The sequence below is a fragment of the Macrobrachium nipponense genome, chromosome 3 (genome assembly GCF_015104395.2).
Source record: "Macrobrachium nipponense isolate FS-2020 chromosome 3, ASM1510439v2, whole genome shotgun sequence".
Taxonomy (NCBI): Eukaryota; Metazoa; Arthropoda; class Malacostraca; order Decapoda; family Palaemonidae; genus Macrobrachium; species Macrobrachium nipponense.
The window spans coordinates 86,361,153-86,382,239 of NC_087202.1; the positions used below are offsets into that span (position 1 = coordinate 86,361,153).

General features: G+C 31.9%; 1 protein-coding gene across 1 annotated transcript in view; it reads left to right on the forward strand.

Moving 5' to 3' along the window:
* The window catches only part of LOC135221876 (uncharacterized), a 106,853-nt gene that overhangs the window by 71,965 nt on the left and 13,801 nt on the right, over positions 1-21,087 (forward strand). The window contains exon 2 of the mRNA XM_064259834.1: positions 18,303-18,460. Within this exon, the coding sequence (XP_064115904.1) occupies positions 18,303-18,460 (158 nt within the window). The remainder of the gene's footprint in view (positions 1-18,302; positions 18,461-21,087) is intronic.

The following is a 21,087-nucleotide window of genomic DNA, read 5'->3' on the forward strand; positions in this document are numbered from 1 at the left end:
TACATCAAAGGAATTGTTGAATTCTAATTTCTAATACTCTAGAAAACAGATTAGTTACTGATATTATATATATATATATACATATATATATATATATATATGTATATATATATATATATATATATATATATATGTATATGATGTATATCTGAATCACCTATATTTATATATTCATCACGAAAGTTTGGAACGTGATAAAATATATAAATAAAGGAGGAAGCAACGTCCTGGAAAGTGAAACACTGGAGCGCTGTGAGATCTTTTCGAATTAAATGTTCTTTACTGACCATTAAAAGACCTTTGAGTCGAAAGATTTTGCAGCGCTCCAATGTCTCAACTTTCTTTCGTGGCCTCCACCTTCATATATATATATATATATATATATATATATATATATATATATATATATATATATGTATATATAATATATATATATATTTATATATATATATATATATGTATATATATATATGAAAAATATATTTAATTCCGAGGTAGAGCGAATTAGATATTAAAGGACATTGTAGCTCGATATATGTATATGAATCACGGAAATGTGATATGACTTATAGATTGGCTACGTGCTGTCAAAAGCACTACAAACACTACTGGAGTCGAGGTGGGTTGATGTTGTCTCCAAACCAAACGAATTACCTGAGCACGAAAGGTATTTGAGGGTGAGAGGCGACATGAACTTTTAGCCTCTTGCGGTGGTGTAGTAGGTAAAAGATTCACTGACGTTCCTGGATTTGAAAGGATCCATGGGTTCGCGCCCCGGTTCAGGCAAGTCTATTATCAAGAAAAAAATTCCCCTTCGGTTAAGCATACATGAAAATATATTAATTCCGAGGTAGAGTGAATTAGATATTAAAGGACATTGTAGCTCGATATATGTATATGAATCACGGAAATGTGATATGACTTATATATATATATATATATATATATATATATATATTCATTTATCGAGCTACAAATGTCCTTTAATATCTAATTCGCTCTACCTCGGAATTAATATATTTTCATATATGTTAATCGGAGGGGAATTTATTTATGAAAATATATTAATTCCGAGGTAGAGTGAATTAGATATTAAAGGACATTGTAGCTCGATATATGTATATGAATCACGGTAAAAAAAAATGTGATATGACCATATATATATCAATTTATATATTATATATATATATATATATAATATACTATCTATAATATATATTGTATATGTATTATCTATAATATATAATAATGATATGTATTGTGTGTTTTCAACTCTAACAATAGCGGTGTAACATTTGGGAATTTGTAAGAATAACAATAATGCAATCTTACTCATCCTCTTCCTCATCTTCACTATCATCTTTATCATAACCCGCAATAACAGAAATAAGTACAACCATAACAAGAGTGACCGGACACTGCAAACCGCAGCCAAGGTTGAGTTATTTAACATCCTAAGATCCCTTCTCGACAAAGATACATTAGAATCCCTCCAAAGATTGAGCTGCTGCGTACAGTGACCTTTGCGTAATCCTGCAAACAAACAGAAAACTCAACCAACAACTAATCGACCTTATAGGAGGAAATGATGTTAAATTCACACTCATATCGACTTCTCTCGTAGTTCTTGAAAATGAAACCTACGACATTCAAACTGATGCTAACTTTCATACGATTAGTCCTGCATGTCATGACTTAACGAAGCTCTTCATTTGGGATATGCTTACATGACCGTGGCATCAACCTTTGAATTAAATAACTATTATTGTGGCCGTCTTCCATGAAAAGCATAACGAATTCACAGCCACATCATAGTGAGGTCATTCCTTAATATGAATTATCCGAATATTGATGTTCACTTATGTAAATTTAGCATTCAAATCAATCTTATACTGAACATATTAAAAGGTCCGGTTATCCTAATTCAGTTTTTCATAAAGAATGCTTTAGCCCTCTGCTACACAGTAAAAAAAGGATTATTCCAAAATATAGCTACAGTTGAAAGGTAAGTAGGACTGTGTCATAATCACGTTACTTGAACAAAATCCTCTGGTAAAAAAAAAAGTTATCACTAGAAGAGAAACAACAGAAATATCAAACAAAAGCAATAAAGTTCAACGAAAGAATACAAATTCATAGTTCAGTTAACTATAAATGGGAAGGTAACAAGTTAAATACAAAGATAATATATGAAATGAAAATAAACCAGGTACTACTAAAAAGTACTTTGATTTTATGGTTAAAGCTTTCAAGAACAGAAAAAGAGGGTCGCAAGTCAAGCTTATAGCCTTTGAATTTATTCTTGTAAGTAACGAATAAAAATATTAATGAACAAATGAAAAAAAAAAGTCAATCAAAAGACATATTAAGAAGAAATGATATCTTTTTCACCAACGGTAAAAGAGGGGTAACAAATGGTTTCCGCGTTTTAGAATTTAATATTGGAAAGGGCGATATGTTTCAGTGGCGTTCTCGGTCCATCATCTCCCATTCTCGCATTCCGACATGAATTTAAAAGCGCCAGCCATAACTCACAACGTAACGGCTCCGTTCTTCACAGTCCTAATCATCTTCCGACACAAGTCTGAATCCATAAACATTAAAGAGGTAAAAATACTGATAGCTGGAATTTTTCCAAATATCATCATCATGTAACTCGATGATTGTTAAATATATACGTAAAAAAACAAGCAAATCCAGTTTATGTTATCATGAATACTAACGTTACTTTTAAGTAATCAGGTGTCTTTACTGTATAATAAACGAGGGCTGATCCCTCATTTAGGCATTCATGACACATCCTGATAAGCCAATCAAATGCAGTCTTACTCTCATGCATTCAATTTTTTTTTTTTTGCAAACTACTAAAACACGGTAAATAATTTTTGTATATTATCGTATTTTTATTATCCCTTACCCATTTCATCGAACTCAAGAGACTACAGCGCTGAATAAATTCCTAGCAAAGGACCACATAGTGAAAACAGAAAAGGGCTAATTAAAATTTGGAATTAGTATAACAACTAGGAAATTGTTAAATAATAAATCAGAAGAATTCAAATGAATATTCTAATTATATTCTTTTACTCATTATTTTTTTTATTTGTAATGACTTTTCTCATTTCTGTTCCGAAAATTTTGTAAGTAAATGTACTCTATTTAACTTTCACTATTAAATTTGTTCACTTCTTATTATATATCTCTATAGGATATGGTCTTCTACCCAAACAAGAGTGTTTCAAATATTTTTCTTTTGTTCGTTGACAGTAATATTAGTTCTAATGGCAAAACGCACTCAGAGGGGATGGTGAAGTAGCTCTACAAATAGTCCGTTCCTCCTAAGCCCTACAGATTTATACGGATATTTATATATATTATATATATAATATAATTTAATATTATAATAATAATATATAAAAAATATATATTTATATATATGGTTATATATACTATTAATTGGAAATTTATTGTAAATATTATAATGTATATAATTATATAAATATTATATTAATATAATATTTACACACATATATATATATATATATACATACTATATTATATATATATATATATATATATATATATATATATATATGTATATATATATATATATATATATATATAGTATATTAGTATATATATATATATATATATATATATATATTATATATATATATATATATTGTATATATATATAAATATATATATATATATACAATATATATATATGTATATATATATATATATATATACTAATATAGATATATATATATATATATATATATATATATATATGTATGTATATATATATATAATACTATATATACTATATATATATATACTATATCCCTATCCTATATATATATATATAGAGTATACATACATATATATGTAAAATGACCTAATATATAAATATGTACTTTAGTATATATATATATATATATATATATATATATATATATATAATATATATATATATATATATATATATATATATATATATATATATATATATATATATATATATATATATATACGATATATGTATATGTATATATATAAATCAGGTACCTTAGCCCTTTTTTTTTTTTTTTAAATGAATGCTGACAGGTTACTTGACTTATCAATAAGGTTCACCCAAATATGAAATTCATTAAAGAATACGAGGACGATAACCAATTAGCCTTTCTAGATATTACCAATTTCTCGACAACAGCTTGGTTTAGCAAATCATTTTTTCAGGAAAAAAGACTTATTGGTCTGGGTTATAATTTCTATAGCCATTTAAAAAAAAATAAATAAAGTTTCTACTCTTTGGCATCGAGCATTTTCAATAACTTCTTGAGTGATAATTGCCTTCCTGTCTTTTTGCTTCACATGCATGCTTTTAAATTTCTTAACACCATTTCATTACGAAGATTAATATATCTACAGTATCTAAACTGCCGTTCTATATTAACCATCCTTTGATTCCTGATGAGTACTTACGAAAAAAAATTACCAAGTCTTATTTCTAATTATGCACCTGCCATTAAACTAAATATCATTCCTATTAATCCATTTACAGACAGAAGTCTTTTCCAATTTAAAGACAGCCTAAGTACCTTAATGACCTCAGGTGTCGAATATAAATTCGATTTAAGTGGGATCGACACTGAGGTTGTTAAAGGTGCGAATCGATTATTACCGGGGCGTCAGTTCTCTCATATCCGGGACCATGCAAAACATATCCCAACATTATGCACAAAGATTTTAAAATTCTGGGCAGGGCGCTGAACAAACAAATGTTGACAATTTTAGTCATTATTTAGAAAACGGGCAGTTGCCCACTTAAACGGCCAGTCTTCTTCGGCACCTTTGTAGTTCTTGTTTGTTCTGCTGGTCTGGTTGGGCTCCTATCCTATATAGCATTCTGTTCTCCCCTCCTTTTCTGATTCTGTTTCCTTTCTTTTAAGCTCATGTAGATTTTTGGACTTTTGAAACTATTTCTTTTAAATTAATTAACACTAGTATTAATTTTAAGTTTTTATACTTCTTAGCTTGACAATGAAACGGTAGTCTTGAAATTCTGCGCCATATGTTTTCAATAAAACATCTTTAAAGAATTTTGGGATATGACTTGTCGCGCCCCCCCCCCCCCCCGATTTGATCATATAATTAATTATTATATATTATATATATATATTATATATTATATATATATATAATCACATCAGGAAAACCAAAATAAATAAATAAAGGGAGAGGTGTCCAATCAGACGACAGTCATGTACACGTGTTTTATTATTAAGAAACGTTTCATGTTGTCACCACACATCATCAGTCTGCAATTGAGATTCAACATTAAAATAAACTTAAAAATTACAATAGAAATTAAAATTACAATAAAATTAAAAAAATAATCAGAACGTAAAATTAAAATAGAGAATGATAAGAAAACTACCTATTCATAAAGAAGGAAAGAGCTGAGTGACTAAAAACGGTAAGGTTTCCATACAACGTAAACCTCACGCTTCGTCATCTCCTCTCTCTCTGGCGTGAGTTTACGTTGTATGCTAACCTTACCGTTTTTAGTCACTCAGCTCTTTCCTTCTTTATGAATTGGGTAGTTTTCTTATCATTCTCTATTTTAACGTTCTGATTATTTTTTTAATTATTGTAATTTTAATTTCTATCATAATTTTTAAGTTTATTTAATGTTGAATTTCAATTGCAGACTGATGATGTGTGGTGACAACATGAAACGTTTCTTAATAATAAAACACGTGTACATGACTGTCGTCTGATTGGACACCTCTTCCTTTATATATATATATATATATATATATATATATATATATATATATATATATATATATATATATTATATATAGATATATATATGTATATATATATATATATATACATATATATATATATCATATATATATATATATATCAGGTCGTAATTTTTTCTAGATACATTTTTCTGTCCATACATTAACTATCGAACTCAAAAGGAATTAGTTCGTAATTGGTTCGTAAGAGAGAAAGTGTCGAAGTTAAAGAGAGATGCCCAAATATTTTGAACACTCCACAACGGTTCCATTCGATTTTGTCCAAGACCATTATGATTCCGGATATTTTGTTTGTTTGCACAACTTCCAAACTAAACTAAAAACTAAGTCTTTATGTTGGAAGGAACTGCCATTTGGCTATTTATAACAGTTATTCGATGTTTTTATTTGATGCTGGAAACGGAAAATCCAAAGGCTTACCCTAGTCCATAATTAAAAAAGAAGTAAAATATACTCATGCACCCCAATATTTCCCACATACTATCCATAATGATAACATCTCTATTCATGATAAATATTTATTACTTCTATATCTGGCACAGCATTGCAAACTTATGATCAGGTTATATAATCAGTAATTGTTTATCCTTCCGAGACACAAAGCTAAACGATCACCACCAAGAGAAGTGAATATTTGTAAAAAATCTCAAGAGGCTAAACCACTGAACAGCTTTCAAACTATAATAATAAAAATTTTTTATTTTCTCCGTGCTGAACCACCTTCGGAAGATGGACATATTTAAGTTCTGAGGGGAAAGTCTTGAAAAAAAAGGGCAAAAATATTTTGAGAAAATGAACGGAACAACCCAAAGTATTTTATTAAAAGGTAAATGAATGGATTTAAACTATTTTTCTTTGCAAAAAATACATAGTTTGTGATATATGTATATATATATATATATATATATATATAGATATATACTATATATATATATATATATATATATATATATACATAATATATATATATATATATATATATATATATACATATAGATATGTATATATATATACACACACACACACACACACACACACACACATATATATATATATATATATATATATATATATATATATATATATATATATATATATATCATTATACAAATATGAATATATGGCTTCACAACAAATAATATTACCAATTCATAATAGAAAACTTTATTTTGCGAGCTTTCGAGGTATATAAACTCATCAGAACAACGTTGAGAATTCAATAAAATGAATTGTCTTACGGAAATTTAAGGTAAAACTAATAAAACGCTACAAAAGCTGAAAATACCATGGGAACCTAAGATTTTAAAAGTTAATAACGATAAAAAGATTTGAAAGTACGAACCAAAATTATAAACATACAATTTCTATCATAAAAAGGAATGTGACAATCAGTTAAAAGACAGAATCAGTATTACACGCAATCTTAAGAAGAAGAGAAGTATAGTTATTACTGAGGCAGATATAGGTGGGGGTGTAACCCTGATGAACAGGTCTTATTATTCAGATAAATACTCTGACAATACAACATATTGGATCTTAATGTAGATATAGCGAGTCACATTGTAAGATCAGAGGACAAATCAAATGAGGCCCTTACGAGTTCTGAAAGATAAAGTTGGGGATGTAACCTATGATCCCTTATTTACCTCAGGGTCTAAGCCTGGTTATACTACGTATGTATGGTCTACCTTAGGTATATAACAATTAAACCCATTAGGACTCATTATTTCTTCAATAGTTACGTTTAGTGGTAATCTGTCAAAATTTTTACTTCCAGTTTGAAGTCCATTAAACTTTAATTAAATGAAACATTTCTTATTTTTCTTAATTTGTCAAAGAACTGTGTTATGTTGGTGTTAACAAAGATGCAGCAATGCGTAATTCTGCCATAAGCTTCCTTTTTACGAATATCCCATTAACACGAACAGTTGACATTATTCTTAATAATACTATCTGTGAATATTATATTTCAAACTTTTCAGGTTAAATGATGTTGTCAAATAGATGGAGCTGCAAAGTGAAATTTCCTTGGATCTGTGTATGAAGACTTTTTATGGGTTACTATGAAAAGATTAGAGGTGCATTTGAAACTTTTGTTGACATGGGAAGTACATTTACTGGCTTGAGATTAAATTACCTCAGTTTTTCTATACATTACATACATAAGTAGGGTTTGCTAAGTTCGTTCCCGTTTATAATTTTTTCATCAACACACTTTTTTCTCTAGAAGAATTTTACTGAGAATTCTTTCCCCAATTTTTATATTTTACAATATTGTGATTTTTTAAATGAAAGGTTTCGTCCCAGACCGGTGAGCCTAACTACTATTGAGGATGAATTACACCAAATTACCTTACCTTGGTCATAATAGCTAAAATACCTTAAACAGTTTCTATCAAATTAGGTTCCAATTTGTTTTTATGTATCCTTGCACTGTTACATCACTATTTAGAGAGAGGAACACCGAGTTCTTTCCGTTAGAACAAGGTTTCCTTATTTAAAACCACATTATTCAGCCATAAGAGAGCTAAGTTAAGCACAAGACCAACCGATCACTGACCTTTTTCTTAAAGTACTGTCTTTCAGTCCAAACACACCGGCCCTCCAAATTTCAGTTTTTCTTAAAAAAGAAATGAAATCGGAACTGGTTAACTACTTGTCCGGTTTACAATTAGCAATTGTATAATTCTTTTTTAGAACACAACAGGTTAAGAACAATTTCACTTCGTATTTGCTAATTGTTTGTCCTTTCTCTTCTTTTCATGTTTGTATTTCAATAATTCTATTTTTTGTTCCTGCTTTATATTCTTTTTATAATTTATTAACTTTTTCAGTCTTAGGTTCAACTTGTATTCCCAGTTTTTGTATCTTTATAATTGTTTTATCCTCTTTTACCGGCTGCTTAGTGACAGGAGTATCCAAAATGTGGAAAAACCTAAAATTTAAGATGACATTGTGGCAATTGCAATTACATACGTGTCTGGTAAAAAGTGACGAGTTAACTCTTAGATGTATATACATACGTATGTATGTTTACACATCTTATGTTGCGTGCTAACATTCGTAGAGCTTGTTATTAAAGGCCACCCAGAGCTTCCTTCGTCCGTTTTGCTGGATACAGTTCTTTAGTTGAGAGATTGTCTTTCTCTAGTCTAGAGCTTGTTGCTGCTGAGTGTCTGCAGATTACTGTACTTAACGTTCACATTTAGGGTCTACTAAAATTGAGTCTTCCTGAGCTGAGGTTTGGGAAGCTGGGACTGGATCGTTCAAAATAGGTTCTGGAACTACTTCTGTAAGCCTTTCAAGTTCTCCTTCTTCAATATCAGATGATATTCTGTTGATAAATGCACATGGTAAAATTGACTTGAGACCACATCGTAGCTTGTTGCCAATAAGTGCTTGACAGGGAGTCATCTTGATTGCTTCATGATATGAATTGCTCCTGGCCCGGTGGACAAAAATGGACACTAAAACAGCTCCATTTAGCGCAAATATTATCTCTCATCAACGCCATAAGCTTGAGTTTCATATTCCCATTACCTCTTTCATTAGATCCCAGGATCTGGGGATGCCTAGGACGCCCATTCACAAGTTCTTCGATAACTGGACCTCTAAATTCGCGGCCATTGTAGGACTGAAGTATGTGGGGTGGACCTATATCCAAGATGAAAAGCTCACTGGAAACCTCAGCTGCTGTCTTTGATTTCAGGGGACGAATGACATGAAACTTGGTCATGTACTCCATATAGTGCAGAATAAAGTGATAACTCCCATCCCTCATAGTTTGCATGTCCACCAGATCTACTTGTCCTCTTTCATCGCGATAACTTACTGATAGTGATCTGACCAGAACTCCATTTGTTGTTTCCATTCTGCAACGTTTTTCACCGCAGCGCTAACACTGATCTTTGAATGTTGCCATATTGTTTTCTGACCTTCTTGTAAGTCTTCTTTTCACCACCATAGCCAGTGACAACGTGGGCTTGTTGGATAATTCCCGTGACTGATCCTTTGGTTGTCATATATTTTTTAATGTTTTGTTTAACCTGTGTCGGAGACAATCTGAAAGATTTTCAAGATGTAGTAGTCTTCCATTTTTAGGCATCTGTCCAGTCTTTCCTCTCTTAAGAATGGTAATTACCGTCTGCTCATATTTTGCAGCCCACAAGGAAGGACAACTGTATTTATTCATCAATGACCAAACCTTGCATGGGTTATAGCAGCTACTTTGGAAATGTCGTCTTATGTGATGTTAAAGGTGTTAGTGTTACAGTTAATAACAGTCTTCAAAATTACTATTTCCGGCTTAACAACTAGTTATGCATATGTTTTTAAGATTCATGCATGAAATTGCCCATTTCACGAAGTAAACAGGCCTTTTGCCCGTTTCGTCAACTGGAACAGTGCTTTGGCCTTAATTTCACAGACGGGGTGTAACACACACACACACACACACACACACACACACACACACACACACACACATATATATATATATATATATATATATATATATATATATATATATATATATGTACGAAATCAGACAAATCGCCATATGATATATAATTAACCTACAATTTCTAGTGCCGGTGTGTGCGTCCAATCAACAATTCGGGTTTGATAAAGATAAAAAACATTTTAATTTGAAATAAAAAGCAGGTAATTTATTGCAATATCTCCAAGAGAGGTTCATTGAGCTGAACTTCAACAAGGACATTGATATACCATTATTACTTTTTCAATAAAAACAAGGATCAGAGTATATATATTCATATCTATGATATATATATATATATATAATATATATATATATATACATATATATATAATATATATATATATATACACACATATATAATCAATAATCGATATACATATATAATTGATCTATTTTTTTATAAATAAACTTACCTATAAAGTAATATAATAAAAATACATGATTATTGATTAAATTGATAAATATAAAAATGTAATATATGAAATATATTATATATATATAATATATATATTATAATCTAATAAATAATATATATACTAATCGATATTATATATATACATATATAATATATATATAAATATTAATCATATATATATACACATATATATACATATATACATTTTTGTTTATGTTAAAATGTATCTACGGATTTAAGCATATATATTTTCACTGGCCAGTGCAGCATAGACCTAATGCGCTTAAGGATCAAAGTTACCGGCCTCTAACCCTAACATTTCTAATAAAAAGAAATAAATAAAATGGTAGTAGTAGAAATCAACTCATAAGCAATAAAGGCGACTCCTCCAGGGAGGTGGAAGGTTAGAAGAACCAAGGGAAACATTAGCAGGAAGAGAGGACAAGAGCTTTTACTAACAATGAAGTCGAATATTCTAACAAGGGAAATATGAATATATTTTATGCATTTTTCTGCAAGTCCTCTTTTAAAATTTAATGAAGTTTACAACTTCCCAATGCTTTTGAAAACGTTGGTTCAGAATTTATGCATAAATATTATTGACCGAATCTTTTAGTCACTATTTTCATTCAGTTCTTCATGATATTTGACTGTAGGGAAAGAATGGTACTATGATTATGATGATGGTATAATGCTGTATATACGTAGATCGACGATTTTATATATAGGTGTCCAAACCCATGAACACTCAGAGAGGGATATTTCTACTTATGAAGTTTCAAAATAAATGTTTTCTGCTATTTCACTTCACTAATTGTTACTGTTTGTGGGATCTTTAGCAAGCCGAGGCCAAATGTATTTGGAGTTCCACGGGGTAGTGTTACTGGTCCGCTGTATAGAAGTGATATGGTTGTTGGCCTGGAAAACAAGATTGTTTAGTACACGGGTGTGTAAAGTTTCCAGTCCGGAGAAATGGAACTACCCTCAGCCTCAATCGAGACATGGAGAAGACTACTATGAGATTCAGGGTCTCTGTAACACGGTTTTTTGGACTTTGCTCCTTGTCAAAGCATCGGATGTAGCTGAAAGTTGATATATGTATATTTTACAACCACACACAAATTTTGTCAGCATTATCAATAACCTAAACCCGATAGTTTTAATTTTTATAGAGTAAAAATGAACTAGCAGACGCCATGGCCAATGATTACTAGCCAAGAGTCGAAAAACATTCATTACGTAAGCAAGGTAAACAAACACCTTTTGACTAAATGTTGCCCCGCCCATCCACCAGACAGAAATTCCATCGGCTCTGAAACCCAAAGACTTATGAATGGCGGAACGATACATAGATGTGGTTGGGGTATCAGTGCTAGCGTCGTAATACTACTGTAGCAGTAGTGCCGCAACAGTATAGCAGTAATATACATGAATTAAACGTTTAGACCAACTGTTGGGATCCTTGAGGATCATTTAGCACTTCTTACAACTACTCGAGAAATTAGTTTTTATAGCCAGAAGTTAAATTTTCTAATCCAACAATGCCCATGGTAGCCTTCAGTGTTATCCTGAATTATAACGAGGCGAAAGTGGGTGGAGCCTCATGAAGTCACCATTCTGACGATAATTATTGGTGAAGGTTTAAAGCCAATATACGGTACCGGCTATTTTTTTTTCAGTAAATAGGTAGATAGCCAATAAATAAAAATTGCTTGACATTAGATATAGCAGTTATCAAATCAAGCTTGTCTACTATGTTTTTGGTAATTACCAACTATTCCCTACATCTTGTCAATCTGATTGTGACGTATAAAGTAGACTTTAATTTCTTTGGAAACTTATTTTGGGAGTTAGACTAAAAATCGAAGTGTTTTTGTATTTATTAACATATTTTGTTGGTTTGTTCATTATGACAATTATCAGTGGAGAGGTTCCAGAGTTCATAAAGGTGTACTGCTTTGCTTGTATTTAAATTTGTATGTCATTGTTGCCAGAGGTATAGCCTTCGTTACGTATAGCCAATCATCCATCGAGAAAGAGGGAAGAAATGATGTCATAAGTTACGTAACGAGTGCGTTCGAAACCTTTTCTCTGAGTAAGTTGGCCCGTCTTCAAAAAAGGTCACTTTTACATTATAAGTACCAAATTTATTCAACCTACGTAGTGCAGAATACACTCAAAATTTATGTGTTGATATAATATGTATTCTGAATAAGCGCTATATTTATGAAATGCATAGATAAAAAGTTATTGCGAAAAAACCGTGTTACAGAGGCCCTGAATCTCATAGTAGTGTATGTTGTAGTCTTTGGGGTATGAGTTTGAACTCCAGTAAAACAAAACTATTGATTAGCAGATCTTGCGCAGTTTTTACACCTCATCCTCCTCCCCTTCTTGGTGTAACTTTTGACTCACATTTTACTCTTGAGGAACAACTAATGAAAGTGTCAGCAAATGCTGCACGGAAGTTAGGCATAGGAAGACCTCATATACATATAACAGTGATACAATTAATGCAACCTATTTTAAGTAATTTTTTCTTCCTTTACTTTTTCTTCCTCTGCTTCTGCCAGAGATTGATCTCTTTTAGGTAGAGTTGTTCGTGGTATTAGGTTTCAGTTTTCTAACATCGGCTCTTATAACTTGGTCAACGACGGATGATCTCTTGTTTGTCAATTTGTCATAAGTTGTATATGAACAGTGTGCTTTCGCATTCACAGTTGATTCCTGATCCTCTTTTCCTGCCGAGAGCAACCAAATTTGCTGAACAACAACATCAATATGCAAAATATGACTTGCTGTTGAACTACTCAGCTTCGATTCAGCCTAAAGTGCCGGACAAACAAACTGCGTGAAAGCGGATATCTTATAGTTTCGAGTGTTTGCGTCCCTCAACGACCTCTAATCTGCGGGAACTGAAGACAATATCCGAGAACATATATATACATTAGAATTGCTGTAAAAACTTGAAAGCAAATACGATACCATATTCGACGTTAGTGAGGTTTTACCTAAGATTCCAAGTTTATATATTCAGGCATAATGGCTTCCAAAGTAATTTCAATGTTCTCTGGCGTGGGGAGCTTTACTAGTGCCGGAAACAATTTACAGATTTGGCTATTATTATTATTATTATTATTATTATTATTATTATTATTATTATTTTATTATTATTGAAAGACATTGCTGCATCAGCTGCATTTAACTTGTAAATAGTCTTTTCTATTTTTTTAATAATTGCTTTCTCTCTGCTATTACAACTGGCGAGTATTGCACCGATTTTACTCATCAGGAGGAGTCAATTTCAGGGATATTGCCTACAAATTTATTTGTCACAATAAATGGATAAACAAATAGGTCAAAATATGACGAATTAGTGGCCAACGTTTCTCTACTGACAGCACCTACAGTCTGCTCCGACCACTGCCGTGATCATGCTCGGATGAAACCGAGAGAAACGTTTGCCACTAATTTGTCATATTTTGAGCTATTTATTTATCTATTTATTGTGACAAATAAATTTGTAAGCAATATCCCTGAAACTGACTCCTCCTGATGAGTAATATTGGCGCAATACTCGCCAATTGTGATGACAGAGAGAAAGCAATTATTAGAAAAATAGAAAATACTATTTACAAGCTAAATGCAGCTGATGCAGCGATATCTTTCAATAATAATAATAATAATAATAATAATAATAATAATAATAATAATAATAATAATAATAATAATAATAATAGCCAGATCTGTATATTGTCTCCGGTACTAGTAAAGTTCCCCACTCCAGAGAACATTGAAATTACTTTGGAAGCCATTATGCCTGAATATATAAACTTGGAATCTTAGGTAAAACCTCACTAACGTCGAATATGGTATCGTATTTGCTTTCAAGTTTTTACAGCAATTCTAATGTATATATATGTTCTCGGATATTGTCTTCAGTTCCCGCAGATTAGAGGTCGTTGAGGGACGCAAACACTCGAAAGAGGGTCTCCTTCCAATGTATTATTATTATTATTGTTATTATTATTGCTAAAAAAATTCACAATCTCGTGGAAAACAATTTGTGTAAAAAATCCACAATTATATAGTCAACTATATCACTACGTAAAATAAATAATTCTGGATTATTATTATCATTATCACTATTATTATTACGAACACATATTCTTTTGGAACAAACTAAAATATCAAGAACTTACAGAGCAAGCTCACAGAGAATAAAATGATGATATATATATATATATATATATATATATATGTATATATATGTATTATATACATATATATTTAATATATATATATATTGATCTATATATATATATATATATATATATTGATATAGATATAAACCACTGTGGCATTACTTGTTGAATGTGTAGTAACAATCAGACACATCAGAGCGAAGCGTAAACACATTGGAAATGCCTATTTACCAAGTCCCTTTCAAATGGTAATGAAGATGAGTGGTTCCAAAAGCAAACCTTAGTTGGACTGATTGAGATCGCATATATAAATCCTATTAATTATAAAAAACTCTGCCTGAACTAAAAGGTTTTTTAATTAAAAGGTCAACAGGCAAGAGAGGCGTTATTTTCTTCTGCAGTTTAGTAGTAATTCTAAGGTAAAGAAAAATACGCATAATTAACAATAAAACTAAAAAAAACAAGAAAAATAGAACAGCGCTATGCAAAAAATATGGACATTGATAAATACAGAAGGAAATCACCAACCTAATGGTTATAAGCTTGCTCGAGGTCATTCACAAGAAAGTAATTACGTGCTAAACTTGTTTCCCGTATGAAGAGAAATCCTCTCTCTCTCTCTCTCTCTCTCTCTCTCTCTCTCACACACACACACACACACACACACACACGCGCGCGTGCACACAGACACACACACACACACGGGAGATGCTCCCAGTAGACTAATTAATTAAAAGTAAATTCGTTGAATAGTGTTTACCTTATATTAGGGAGTTTTATTTGATATAACATTCTGAAAATGTACGAATCATTTTTAATTTTTTGCCATCACCACTTCAAGGAAATGAAAACAAGACACGTATTACAAGTCATCCGTACTTCAGTACAGTTATTATTATTCATTACAGAACTAAAGCAGATTTAGAAATAAGATAAAACCGCAACAAGAAAGTAAAAAAAAACATTGGGAAAATAATTAAACGCAAAGACTGAAATGGTATATGTATATATCAATATCTGAGTATGTTTGTGTAAGAAGCATAGAACGAACTAGAACACAATTGTACAGAAACACAGAAAGCGACGAGGGTGAAGAAATAATGTGGGGAAATTCGTGAATGCACAAGAAGCTTCCCCAACTTTCCTCTAATTCTCATAACTTTAGTACCAGATTGAATAATTAGACAAATTCTTGAGAAAAGTTGTAAGGGGAAATCGTCAACGTTAGAAATTAAACCAATCTCTTCATACACTTTTATTTAACTTGCTTTTGTGTCTGTTCGTTTGTTTGTCTTGGCCACATCTTGTAACTCCACCTTTTCCATTCGTTCGGTTACCGGTGGCAATGGAACATTGCATGACCAGGTCAGCAGTGACCTCTAATGACCCTACAGTGACCGTTCCCAGTATCTCAGGATTTGTATGAAACTATTCGGATTTTTCACAACTTCTTTGACTCGGTAAATAACTCCCGAATTTTTCAAACCTTCTTTGGCTCGACAGGACATCAATTTTATTAGCTACAATATCGGTCACAGTTTCTGTCAAAACCAAACACACTTTTATTAAAATGCACTAAAAAGTAGAAAATAATTTTCTTAAGCACACCAGTATTTTCTTACAACTAATCATTTCTACAAAAATAAAAGTGAGTGCTTCAAACGTGGAAGGAAATGCTGCAAGAAATATATATATATATATATATATATATATATATATATATATATATATATATATATATATATATATATGATATATATATATATATATATATATATATATATATATATATATATATATATATATAATTTCATTTCTTGCAGCATTTCCTTCCATGTTTAGCGACCACGCTTTTATTTGATTGTAAGAAAATCTTGGTTTGTCTAAAGAAATTATTTTTCCCTTTTTAATGCCTTTTAATAAAAATGTGTTTTAAATTTTAAACAAAACTTTCCTTTTTATATATTTTTTTAAATTTAGATATGCGTCCAGTGGAACTAGATTACTGAAAAATCAATACTTCTCTGAGGAAGTTTTTCTTCGTTATTTTTCTTGTTTCTTTGCTATTTTCCTTTCTCAAACTTTTTACATTTATTCATATCGCTTGATGTAAAATGGTTCATTTAATATTGATAGTTCTTTAGGCTAATGAATGAAACTTTACGTATTCTGAACATTAAAAGTAATAGTCTGTTCTTATTCCATTCAATGTATTATGGGATGAAAATAATTTTTACTTTTTTTCAAAAGAAAATGTCGGATTTTATACAACTCTTGAAGTTAGTAACATGCCATTGTGCAGGGAAATATTAATATCATCATCGTATTACTGCAAGGAATCATTTCGAAAAGATTTACAATTTCAAACTACTGTTGCATATGTGAAGTTCAGCTTACGGTTTCGTCAAGCTCCGCTATATTTCTTACAATCTCTTACTCTGTAAAGGAAAGTCAAGTAAGATTTGGTCTTCACTCATCCCATTTTAGGAAGGGGATACAGACTGGCCGACGTTTACATTTCATTAAAGTTAATGTGCAAGTGTTTAAAAGATCACAGGAAACGTGAAATATGTCCTCTAACGTTTTACTTGCATCGATTCAGCCAGGGCCGCACCTTGCCCTAAGGTTCATAGTGTGGCAGGGTACAAAAGAGATTATGGAGCCCTGTTTAGACCTCCAGACTCAGACAAACCAGTGGACATGAATTATGAAGTTGATTTTGGGTGTCCTTATGCGGGACTGGGGTATGTAAGGTGGTGGTGGCATACATGAAGATGCTTCTCTGGGGCTCATTGCCAATGATGAGCTGGTGCCTATCCCAGGAGAGCCAGGTGACTGATTACGATGGTCGACGGAGCCTCTGGGGGCGATCTCACTCACACATCCTGACTACCTGACGAGGGCGTGACTCGGGGTAACCCTTGGATCTAGTTTTTCACGGCGTCCGTGTCTTCATCAGGAGTTGTTGATGTTATTTCGAGGGGTTTCCTAATATTCACAGAGAAAAAGAAAGACTCCAGCATGACATTGTGGGAATGTTTTCTCTTTTTCTTTTTAAGATTTGTGCCGTGTATTAGAAGTGTCCGAAACTTTGCCTCTTCCACATTGATTTATATTTATAACACTTTTTTGGTTCATAATTCTGTATAACACTACTTAAATATTGGTGGATTATTCATAAGGACTAGTATATATAAACATTGTAGTAAGGAAAGGGGAGTATCTTTTCAGTTTGGCAATTGAAAACTCTTATTTTTGTATAATTATATAACTAATAATTTGAAAATAGATATTATAGTCATAATTGGAAGAAAACTCATGAAGTATCCTATTTGACTTTTCAGTATTGATAGGCTCATGGGGAAAGGAGGTCCTTATCCCACCGCCGCCCCTGATCACAGACCAGCCCTACTTCGACTCAACGATGAAGACCAACCAGACAGCACATGTGGGCCGCCAGGCGGAACTGAGGTGCCGTGTGCATTCCATAGGCAACAGAACAGTAAGGCTACCTCAAAGTAGTATTCGCTTTCAAGCTTTCTTTATTCAATAACACTGCGTTCTTAGCATGTCCTTGTTTATGTACACGTTAAGAGAGATGAAGGCTCTCTCTCTCTCTCTCTTTTTGATACTTTCAAGAGAAAATTCTATGGAATATTACTTTGGAATAATATTTAGTTTTTTTATTACCTTTCATACATAGTATCCTTATTGATTTTTCTGTAGTATCTTTAGAAATGTGGTCCAACGTCCTTTGTCTAATTTTAATTTTTTGTTGTTGGAAGTAGTTGTCCTAGCAGTTGACAGTGTGAAACTACATGTCCTCATGGCGTAACTGTTATTTTGATATATCATAAAAAGACGAGTCAGTTTCCGTCTTTAAACAATAAAATCTGAGATTTAGAGTCTTTCTGTGACTTGTAAAACTTACAATCTCGTGACAGAAATATGCATCTACCCGAGGCGGGGAACGCAAAATGTTCGATTGACCATATAGATAATTAATTATAATAGTGGTCTTCTGCTCCTTATTCCAAGGTTTGGTAGAATTGTTCTCCCTTCTTCTTGGTAAGGATAAAGGCCCAATATTGCAGCTGCTGAACTTTCTTAAGGCGCAGTCACAAAGCCATAACCTCTGACATCTCTTTGCTGAAAACTGCCAGAAATTTATCTAAACTCTCAGTAATGTCAGTAAAACAGAACGCGCCTACAACCCTTTCCGGTTCCTTCAAATAACAGTAATAAAAATTTAATCAACACAATCGAAATATGACCAACCTGAAAGAGTAGCGTCATGTTATACAATGTATTCCATGAAAGAATTTTTCCTTTGGAAATGTGATTTGAATTAACAATTTTCTAGTTTTAAGTAAGTTTCCCCTGAAGTACATAGGTTATGATAATCCATTCATAACTAGGATACCCAGCCACTGAATCTGTTGAATGACATTTAAGATAATAAACATTTAAAGTAAATGAACTGTGCAAACCTTGTTACTCGGTCACATGCTTGTAAATACATCTCTTAATTAAAGAAAGAAAATCGCCTGCTTACGACAAGGACGACTGCACGAGTCTTTTTATGTCAGTATTAGAAGTAGGACATCATGCGAAAGAGAGAGAGAGAAAAAAAAAAACACACACACATAGAAGCCGTCTTGCGACAGTGTCTAAAATCACATGGTCTTGAAAGACCATGTGATTTTACACTAACGATGTGTTTCACCCTTCAAGATGTGCCTTATGATATTATATATGGTGAACTCAAGGTACCAATATCTCTCGAAATGGCATTTTCACGTTCTATAACCTATGATTGTAGCCTTTCTTCTATGAAGACGATGGTATATTGTGGCATGAAGCTAGTCTATAAATATTTCCCTTTTTTGTTCGTTTGTTTGTTTGCTTGTTTTTTTTTATTGAACAGGACCTGCACGCTAGACAGGTCAGCATTTAGCACTACATACCTGCAAGAAAACTCCGAATAGTTTACACATTCCAACCAGTCTTGACAAATGAGAAGCTGTAAAGAGAGAGAGTTCATGTCTCTTAACCACTATGTCACGGCGATGAATATTCATCCTCACCGCGCTGTCTCGAACGCGCAGAGTCATAAACGCAGTTGACGTCACACTTTCTCGGTAATTAATATTTACTGTCCTCAGCGTGTTTCGACCCCACTGCGTCATAAAGCAAGATCATGACACTTTCTCACGGCCGAGCGTTAATGAGTAGTAGCGTCTAAATTCTTTGGCAAAGATAAAACAAAAAATGAGTATAATATTATTAGTGAAATTCATTATCATTCCGATATGTTATCCATTATTTTATATTATATGGAAGGAAGTGTAATAAATTATGATAAGCTAGATCTGCAATCTATAAATTCTCTCTCTCTCTCTCTCTCTCTCTCTCTCTCTCTCTCTCTCTCTCTCTCTGCACGAGTTAAACAGAAAGAGTATTTTTCTTTCTTTGATGTATCATTGAATTTGTATGATTTCCCATGATTTAAATTACTTTTTGTTTTGTTTTTTACAGATAACTAAAATTAGAGTATATTTCAATAAGAAGATTCGACATGTTTTTATTATATCATTCACTAAAACATTGCAGATGAAAAGAAGAGACTGCTGGTCTACCAGATGATCCAATAATATCAGCCAGCAAGAAAAGAATTTTGCTGAATAAGTTTTTCAGCTATTATAATTATAAGAGCAACTGCCAAGAGTGGCAACTTTAAATAAAGATAGTCACGCAATACTTTACCACTAAAGAGTTATAACATTCTTTAATTTTAACCCTTCCCCAAGCGAAAACCTGAAAAGAAAAATTTTGCCTAATTACTGCATTATTTGAATCACTGTGTTGGTAAAGAAACAAAAATTGTATTAAAAAAAAAACGAACATTCTTACTCCAATGTTGATTTTTATGAGGAAGTCTACATGGCTTCCTTTCGCTCCTTTTCAGTTTAAAATCTCTAGACATGTTCCCCTTGGTCTTCAAGTCATCTACTTATTCCAACTACTTGAAGCTGAGATTGCAGATGTTATGGGCATCTTGAGTTTTTCTTAGGTTAGGAAAATTTTTAAATGGAACAAATTAATTAACAAGAAACGAATTGCACTACG